Below are 9,373 nucleotides of genomic sequence, written 5' to 3'. Positions count from 1 at the left end.
ATGTTAGTGGACCAGGTAGACGTACACACACACACACACACACACACACACACACACACACACACTCTCACTAGGAGCTTTGGGCCTCACCAACTAGAGAGCATGCTAATCCAACTGTAGACTTTCAGGCCATGTTGCCAGCCCTGACTTTGAGAGGTGTAGAAGTCGACATTTGTGAAGAGACAGATATAAGTGTTTTGTTAAATTGGACCACATGTAGGCTATGGACCAGTGGGACTCCTGGGTCAATGAAAATTTATGTGGAAAAAGTTATGGCTGAGAGTTATTTGATAATTTATAGCTTGTATTTAAAATGTCTGGGATTCTAGGAAGCGAGTTGGCTTTCTGTTCTACCACATCATAGAAGTACTTAAAGAAGCCTCAGTAATAAGCTGAATCTTCTGTTTGAGCCATTTGCACACAGGGTGGAGGGGGTTAGCACTCGCACTCAAGTCTTTCCTCAAGTGTAGACAGCTTGGGTACTCACGCCTGGAAACAGGACAGGTCGGCGTACAGGCCGGTGTCCCCGCGGGCTGGCAGACTGAGGCACTACAGTGCAGGTACACCTGGGAGCCAAAAGAGTTGGGGTGGTGGTGTAGCACCTCACCACAAAGAAAGGCTTCCAACCCGCTTCATCTCCCCAGGAAGAAGTCAGGAGAAAGTCAGAAAGTCCTGATAGCCCAAGCTGATATCCCAGTAGACTAAAGAACTAGAGTCTACTTGACCAATGCCACTCATGTCATTGGTATCAAGGATTTCTGTGGCAGTACCAATAGCCCACATTAAGGGTCAGCCTTGGCTGAGGGGTGCTATGATGTGCAAACAACCCTGAGTTGAGGATTCCAAGCCCAGCTGAGAGGGAGGCATCATACCGGTCCCCTGAGCGCCTGACTGGCCACTGGGTCCACAAAGCTGAAGGTAAAGATGCTGAAACGCTGGTAGTGAGAAGGGAATGGCAGACCTGAGGCTTTCTGGACAGGGATCGGCTGGGTTTGGTAGTTATCTCCAGTGTAGGGGCACCTAAACCAAGACATCCGGTGGTCAAGATGGCTTCCTGGAGGGGCTCTACACAGACACACAGATGGGCACTTACCCCTTCACCAGCAGGGGCCACTGTGGCTGCTGCAGGGGGTCCATGCTGGGCGTGGCCCAACACTGATGTAGCAGCAGCCCGAGGCCGGGGTCGGTTCTGTGACGGAGGGAGACCTCCACATAAATGGGGTCCCGGAGTAATTTCACCACTGGGTAGTCACTGGCGCTGTAGTAGGAACTGTAGTGTTTATCTACAAGAGGCCAAAAGGAGCTAGAAAGAGACCTAGGAGCCTCCACGTTGCTCAAGACAGACTCTCAACCACACCAAATCTCACCCACACAAACTCTGGTGTCTTGTTACCAAGGGAGGGTCTTCAAACCCAGAAGAGTGACAGGACTCAGTGTAGGCCATATGCTCCAACAGAGAGGCTCTTACCTTTGGCAATGTGGAGTTCTAGAGTGAGGGGTCCAGGCTGGGTCTCAGCAAGGGGTGGTGGAAGGGTGACAATGTGAACATTAACTGGGAGAGCATTGCTGCTCACTGAGTAGCTGCAACTGACTCGGAGCCTGCAGAGAAAAGACTTAGCTGCTTGAGTGGGTGGGTCATGTCACCTTTCATTACGGTTTGAGGAACCCTTAGTGCTAAGTGTTAGAGGCACGTTTGTAAGCATGATGGGTATGGTTTCCGGCTTCGTGGGAGCTCTCAGTTGGGGAGATCAGTATGCAAATGGGATCAGTAAGAGCTGAAGATAGAAGAACTACACAAGAGATAGACATGGCCCTGTGGGAAACAGGTGACTTCTGTGAGAAACAGATGACTTCTATAGAGAGGGCAGTCAGGGAAGAGCTTACAGGGGATTAGATCTGAAGGAAGGTGAAAAGTGGTAACAGAGGTTCAGGAGGGAGAGCACAGTTGACAAAAAACAAAGTATGGAGACATGACAGAGCCTGAGGTCCTTCGAAGACTCTAGGACAATGTGGGGCTGAGAATAGTGAGTGGGATTAAGAACGTGAGATGAGATCAGGCTGGAGAAGTGAGAGCTGTTTCATGCAGGGGGCCTGCAGTTTACATCCCCGTTAAGTTAAAGCTCTCTCATTGTCTCCCCATAGCCAAAAGTATGTTGTCTGATCTGAGGTTTTAAAGGGCTTCTTTTTCCCACAGCATGGAAGACAGAAGTTGAAAGGGAAAGGACAAAACGAGAAACAGGAAGCACAGGTAAGTGGAATGGAAGTTCAGGTGAGTTTGAGGCTTAGGGTCAAGTTGGTGACACCACTGCAGGGAGGGGTGACATAAATGCAGGGAGACTTGATCAAACAACGGCCAGGGAGATTGGATAGTGAAGGCAGCAGACAGATTCTTTCCTTAGGAATCTGTGGATTCTGGGCTTACCTATGGACTCCTGCTAGATGGAAGAAGGGAAGCCAGGTTAACTAAGACCTTTACCTGAAGATACTGTCACGGGTGATGGAACCATGGCTCCATGTTTTCACATCCCTGGCTGCAAACAGCTCGTTTTCATATACTGCCTGGCCTCCAGTGACCTGGGAAAGCAGGTTAAGAGGTCCTGTCATTCTTGCTAGCTGGGAGCTGCTTCCCTCAGAACTTGCCTTGCTCTAGTACTCAGCGGTGCTACTCTACTATGACGTAGCATTCTCTGCTCCATGAGCCCAGGCAACATAGGTGGCATCGAGTAACCTGGCACATTATCACTTCCTCTTACTTCAGGACAAAAGAAAGGGCTTTGAGTGCTTAGATGAAGCAGCCAGGAAAGCTGCCACCCACCTCAGGGGAGCCCCCTGCTAGCTTCCCAGCTTTGTGGAAGTGCTAGCCCCTTGCGGGAGCACAGCTGTGATGGTCTGAGCCAACGTTCAGGGGAGGTTCAGCTTTCTCCACGATGACGCTCTCTTCTGCCCTAGAGGCCAGCCCGCACACCCAGCAGCAGTCAGGTGTATCCTTCACGGCTAAGAGATGCCATCTCTCCCCCAGTCCCCAGGATCCCTGCCTGACCTCCAGAGTTACGAGCAGAGGGAAGGCTTAGCTATTCTCACCCAGCGTGTGGTACCACAGGAAGTAAAGGGAAACCAGAACAGGACAAAGGCGTGTGTTGCCATCACAGGGTTACAGTCACTATCATTCTTGAAGGCCAGGTGCACAGAGTTCAAGAGCAGCGGGGGCAAGGTCACGTTCCGGGACACAACGATGGAGAAATAGCCATCCTGGGAACAGCGCGAGGTCACTGAAACACCAGAGGGGCTGTGCTGAAGGCCGGCCGTCTGTCATTGCACCAGCTAAACAGCAGGCTAAGGGTTTCAATATTTTTGATCCCTGCCCCTGGGAAGGTGCCATTCCCAGCTGGGACCTACCCAGGTCAGCTGCCCAGAGCTTAACTGAGGCTCTGGCTTAGCTCCTGGGTTTGAATTTTGCCTCTACCACTTACTTTGTAACCTCAGGCCCAGTATTTAACCCCCTGGCTTCATCTGTAAATGGGGATCATAGTGTTTATTTTGTGTTACTTCTTTCTGGAGCTTGTAACACAGTGTGGCATTTGCTTCTCCACAGAGGGTCTTTTGCATTACAAAACCTTACAGTGTGATTTGGGGCATATACCAAGTAGTCTTTTTGAAGTAAGTCTCTCTAGACACAGACTGCCAGCCACCAGAGTGGCTATTTCTTGGTCAGTCAGCTAGTATCCTGCACATAGATTTAGCTTCTTGAGGTCACAGAATGTCACTTGCTTTACGTTTGGTTTCCATGAGCACACTAGACAACAGAAGGCTGGAGAAAGCTCTGTCACTGAGGGGCCAGTGGTTCTAAGATGCACTGCGTATATGTCAGCCTCTGGTCATTGTTCATATTTAGTATCTGTTTTCTGGCCATGGAATGGGGGTTGGGAATCGCCCTCCCCCGGGCTCAGTTGCAGGTAATGGACACTTTTCTTCAGCTGGTTTCAGAGACCCCGTCACTCACCTGTGTTTCCATAGTAACAGGAATTCCCCTCAGTATTGTAGCAGCAACCTAGCTCCTCGCAGTCTCCTTGTGTGGCGGGTGAAGGAGCACACGGCAGTCTGTCCCACACGGGGACAGAGTCACACAGGTCAGCACCTGGAGCATTTAGGGCTAGATTTTGGAGAGAGTAACTCAAGCTAGGTAACAAAGCTTGGTCTTCAAAAAAAAAAAAAAGATCATTTTGTCATAACACATTAAAACTCCAATAGATATCTAGGCCATTGGAGTGGAAACGTTTCTGTTACACAGTCAGGATTAAGCCTCAGGATATTAAGCAAATATGAAGTCATCTTGCAAGAGTGCCCTGAAATCAGTACTTTTTGAAAGAACACCAGCAAGGTCAGGAGCTACTTTCTTTCAAGTAAAGAATTTGTCTTTCTATTCCTTGGAGGTGTTTCTCAACCTAGTGCCCATGAGTTGCTGGGGGATCTTCCTGAAATTCAGGTTCTGGCTCAGCAGGTCTGCGGTAGGGTTGATCCTGTGTTTCCTCAGCATTACCCTTTGGGCTAACATGGCAGGTGAGGAGAGTGAGCTACGAGTTCAAATGTGTATGATTGAGTAGGGCTCACAGATCAGGAGGCAAGGTCTCCAGAAGCTGAGTAGGAGGCACTCTTCCTACTAATGCTCCTGTTAGGTGATTAACTAGCCCCCACGCAGAGGGGTCCGGATATATCCTCAGCACAGTCTGCTGTCAGAGACATTTGCCGAGTCTCCTTGATGGCTTTAGCATCCTCCAGACCTCCTCAGGACCCGGGAGCTCCTGGCCCTGGGCCCATTCTTGGTTGAGTCCCAGCTCTGCACCTACCTGTTAGGGACCCTTGGACAAGCTCACTGCTGGGGACAGAAGCAGTGGTCCCAGCATTAGGTTAATGTTAGCGAGGGAACACGTGAAGCCTCTCAGCGCCCCACACGGAGTAACCTCTCAGGTGGAAGTTATCCTAAGGACGCTCGTGGAGGGGAGGGTTGGAAGGCAATCCTTCATGATTGCCAGGTGTCACTGCACAGGGCAGGTAGGAGAGACCCCAGGGCACCCTTTGGGAGACTCCACCCCATCCGGCCCTTACCTGGGAGAACCATGGGACACTTGAGCAGTTTGGTCTCCATAACCATCTTGTGTCCAGTGACATCTGCTCCTTCAATACCGACTGGCATGATGTAGTGGGAGTCCTGGGGAGACAGGTTCTGGGAGTCAGCCTGGACAGGGGCGCGGGGCGGCTCAGTGTTCATGAGGCTGGGTCCTACTCACCCACTCACTGACATAGCAGCTGCCATAGGACACCTCGAACACCACAGAGCTGCCTGGGCCTTCCGTCACCTGGGTGCCACAGCCAGAGTCATTCTGCAGCCTGTGCGGCAGCCCGCGGTTGTCTGCAGGGGGGGGGGGTTTGGAGGAGCAAAAAGATACAAATGGTCAGTCACCATAGTGACCATAGGAAAGGACGGTCAGCTGTGCCATTAGACCCCAAGGGCAGCTGCCAAAGCGACGGAGAGAGGGGAACCAGAGGAGAGCTGATTCAGTAGTCAAGTGACATTGCTACAGAGAAGCTATTTCAGGAGGGAGACAAGGTTAGGACAGAAAACCGGAGGGTGGTTTTAGGTGACTGAGGAGGAGAAGACAGGCTATTGCCTGGCTAAGCCAGGAGAGCCACCACTTACCCCATGCTATCAGTGCGGGAGGCGTCTCCGTCCCCTGGTCGGGGGGGTGTATAGTGAACTGAAGGCTTTGTGGCCCACAGTAGAGTTTGCCAGGACCTTCTGGCACCTCAGGGACATGTGGGCCAGTCACAGCCAGAGACAGGGGAATACCGAGCAGGATGGACCACAGCAGCCACATAGCGCCACCAGGAGCCTGGCGGTGTGAGCCCTGCACTACCTTTCCCGAGCCAGGCCCCAGGGTCCTGGAGCTTTCCTTATATACAGAAGGAAAGCGGTTGCAGGTGCACAGCTGTCCCCTGCAGGTGCGACTCCTGTGGGGAAGATAATTCCTCCAGCTTCATTCACTTTAGGCCATAGTCTGCAGCTGCCTCACTTTAAGCAGCATAATCCAGGCGGCCTGCAGAGTCCAGGAAAATGTGGTGCTTTTTAGGTCAAAGGGGCTGCCTCACGGGCGCTCAGTGTAGCACAGCCCTTACTAGATCAACGTCATCTGGAATGTTACATGTTTGGGCAACTCCCAGCTCTGCCGCTTAGGAACTACTTGATCTGGTAAGTTACCGGCTCTGAGCCTCAGTTTCCTCATCTGTAACTTGGGCACAAGAACTCCTGGCAGGAGTCTGCTTGAGGTTTCACTGAGAAATTCTATGTCACCTGTCTGGTGCAGGGTTTGGCCTGTGCTTGTCCACATGGTCAGGGGCTGCAGGGGCCCTTGTCACCCTCCCCGCAGGTCCTAAGCGTTCATGAGAAGTCATGGTACATTGGAGCCTGACTTGAAACCCCAGACAAGTTGAAACTCGTTTCATGAGAAAGGCTGACTCTGAAACTTTCCCTGGTCCTAAGAGAATTCCACCAAAGGAGTCTTAACAAATTTCAAAGCTTTCCTTTGCCATCATTGTCCTATTACAGGATCGAGGTGAACAGGTGGCTTTTGACATGAATTTCCTAAACTAATTCTGCCTGTTGTGGATATTTTAAAATCTCTTACTACTTACATGTGCTTCAGTTATGTTTTCATAAATACATAGGAGTTTCTCGTTTACTGGCTTCCCACACTTTTGTTCTCCCTATAAGCTACGGCGTACGTGCTCTGGCCATGTTTAGTTTAGGTCAGTGTCAACCCAGGTTGCTGCAGCGTCCTGAGAGAGGTAGGCACGGATGATACACTCCTCCCTGTGGGGTAAGAGCATGGACTTCTGCCAATGTCCCCAAATGGTCTTCTGAGTGGATTTAGCCTAATATTCATCATATGAAAACTTTTCCCAAGTTGACTAAAGTCTTAGCCAAGGCCCTGAGAATTACAACCAGGCATCATGAATTCTCTCAACTAGTAAAAGAGAACACACGAGCATGGGTCTCCCCTGGGAAAGTAGATGACCCATTAATGACATGGTGACAATGCTGAGGGAATGCTGGACTCTGCCCTCGCAGATGAGACGTGGCTTCCTGACATGCTCCACGTGGATTGCGTTTGGCCACTGGCCCGTCACATGCCATTCGCTCGTCCACAGCACTGGCCACACTGGATTGTAAAGGCCGCTTACTGATTCTGTGACCCTGCTAGAAGCACTGGGGGGCAGGGCCTGTGCTATGCGTCACTGCGTCCTGAATGCCTTAGATGTGTGTGCTGTGTTCTGAATAATCAATGGGTGTCCTTCCACTAGCGGCCACGTCCCAGGCTATCTAACCCCCTTGCAAATATGGTTTCCAATCCTCACATATACAGATGCATTGTTTTACTGATGAGCTCAAACTCATAACCTTTAGGTACTTTTTCTTTGAGTAACTACACGTGATTGCACGTATAAGACAGACAGTGGGGACTGGACTTGTGCGAGTTGTCTCAGAAGCGAAAAGGCCAGTCTCTCAACTTAGACGTACTGGTGCTGCTCTCTAAAACAGTGAGAAGCCGAGGGGAGGCACCCGTTTTGCTAATGAGGGGAGGCAGCATAGCATAGTGGTTATATGGATTTGGGCAGTGAATGAATCTGCGTACAATCTCTGAGTCATCACTTATGAGCTCTGACTCGTCAGTGACTTACAGTTTTTACATCCATTAAGTGGGGTGAGAACACCTACCTCACACAGGAGGTATTCCTACAACTAACAGGTTGTTTGAGATGAAATAATGTATGTGCCATGCTCATCACAAAGCTTCCTGCATCATTCCTCGTGAAACTGTCACTAACAGCAATCAGAGCCGTTTATACGGAGGCAAGGTAAGATGAGAGGCAAATAGGAGGCAGGTGGGATCTTTGATGGGCGGGGAGTCTGCGGAACATCCTGCACCGGTGGGGCTGCAGCCTCCTGAGGTTATGTGTTTGCAGTCAGGAAGTGAACATAATTCTGGTCTGTGTTGTGGTGTCTGGAAGTCCACCCAGCCTCGCACTGTCACCCTGTCACCCTGACGCTCCAGGGGGTCAAGGATGCATCCAAAGATAAGGCCCGCAGGGCTGCGAGCGGGTGCTTTCAGGCCCCCACCTGTGCTGAATCCCCTGAGGTCAATGGAATGATAATGTGAGATGCACCTGGAGGGACCCTGGGGGGTAATCACAGCAACATCCGACCCCCTGTTGTCTCAGGAATAAGGGTCTGCAGATACTTTTCTCAGTCACATTTGAATGTTTCAGTTTCAACTGGAGACAAGGGTACAGCTACGCAAGTTTGCTAATACCCCTTTCATTTGAATGTAGCTATGCCCAGCGGTTTCTCTAGAAGGTGATGGCATTTTGACAGCACCAGGGTTGTTGGGACACTTCCTAGCATTGGATACATGTTCCTCGGGATGTGACATCTACACTGGCCCCCTTGCTGTGACTGGAGTGTGTCCTTCTGACTGGAGGGGGAGGCGTCCGGGAAACAAAGCCCCGGGAAACCTCTTCACATGTGAAGAGGCGATAATCAAAATTACCCCACGATGGAGGGGTGATGAGACCCTGGTGCATGCTAATCAGTGATTCAGGAGCGTTGCGGCGTGCCCAGCAGTTCTCGACATGTGATGGAAATCAGGACACTTCTCTTCCAAGGGAAGATGTCGCTTAATTTACTGTAAAAACTTACATGCTTTCCCTTTTCAATAAGCCAGGCTGGGGGAGGGAGCTGAGTCAGCCGTGAGGTGGTGAGTCCATCACCGGGTCTCTTCTTTCAACCCTCTCACCTGCCCTGGGCCACGGACCCATCTCCCCAGTGCCCACCCCCCTGGTTGCCCAGCACCCACGATGCTCAGATTTTGTCACCCCTTGGGTTCCACCCCTTCCTTTGCCATGAGCAGGGGATTGTCCTTCCCCTCTCTTGGGGGTGGGGGGGGCACACCCAGCTGAACAGCTGTTTAGAGTTTGAGAGGAATGTCAGGTGGAGATTTTACGAAAGATGTAGGAGAGTAAGTTGCTAAAGAAAGAAAAGAGCTAAAAGTGTGGACTTTTGGGTGGGGATTTACCAATAAGCTTGATAAGACTTTTCTGGCCCATCCATCGGGTGTCTGTATTGAAATTCACATCCCCTCCTCAATTATGCGCATGTACTTAAGGGTGGGACACCTGCCACCTTGCATCAGGGCCCACATTAACGGCCTCACTTTAACTTAATTACTGATATAAAGACCCTGTTTCCAAATAAGGTCACATTCTGACATACCTTCGTTATGTCGAAGTAGCAAAGGGAAACACTAGAACTCCAAACACC

At 50.8% G+C, this 9,373-nt stretch overlaps 1 protein-coding gene across 1 annotated transcript in view; it reads right to left on the bottom strand.

Moving 5' to 3' along the window:
- Positions 1 to 5,873, bottom strand: part of ZP4 (zona pellucida glycoprotein 4) — a 6,962-nt gene extending 1,089 nt beyond the window's left edge. The window contains exons 1-10 of the mRNA XM_019628229.1: positions 5,696 to 5,873; positions 5,286 to 5,407; positions 5,104 to 5,206; positions 4,001 to 4,150; positions 3,082 to 3,269; positions 2,477 to 2,574; positions 1,469 to 1,599; positions 1,094 to 1,283; positions 873 to 1,020; positions 488 to 566 (exon numbers count right to left, since the gene is read on the bottom strand). Coding sequence (XP_019483774.1) covers positions 488 to 566; positions 873 to 1,020; positions 1,094 to 1,283; positions 1,469 to 1,599; positions 2,477 to 2,574; positions 3,082 to 3,269; positions 4,001 to 4,150; positions 5,104 to 5,206; positions 5,286 to 5,407; positions 5,696 to 5,873 — 1,387 coding nt within the window. The remainder of the gene's footprint in view (positions 1 to 487; positions 567 to 872; positions 1,021 to 1,093; positions 1,284 to 1,468; positions 1,600 to 2,476; positions 2,575 to 3,081; positions 3,270 to 4,000; positions 4,151 to 5,103; positions 5,207 to 5,285; positions 5,408 to 5,695) is intronic.
- Between the last annotated feature and the right edge of the window lie 3,500 nt (positions 5,874 to 9,373).

Source organism: Hipposideros armiger, unplaced genomic scaffold (genome assembly GCF_001890085.2).
Source record: "Hipposideros armiger isolate ML-2016 unplaced genomic scaffold, ASM189008v1 scaffold_762, whole genome shotgun sequence".
Lineage (NCBI taxonomy): Eukaryota > Metazoa > Chordata > Mammalia > Chiroptera > Hipposideridae > Hipposideros > Hipposideros armiger.
Note: the sequence above shows the minus strand (reverse complement) of the source record. Positions and strands in the feature narration are given on the sequence as shown.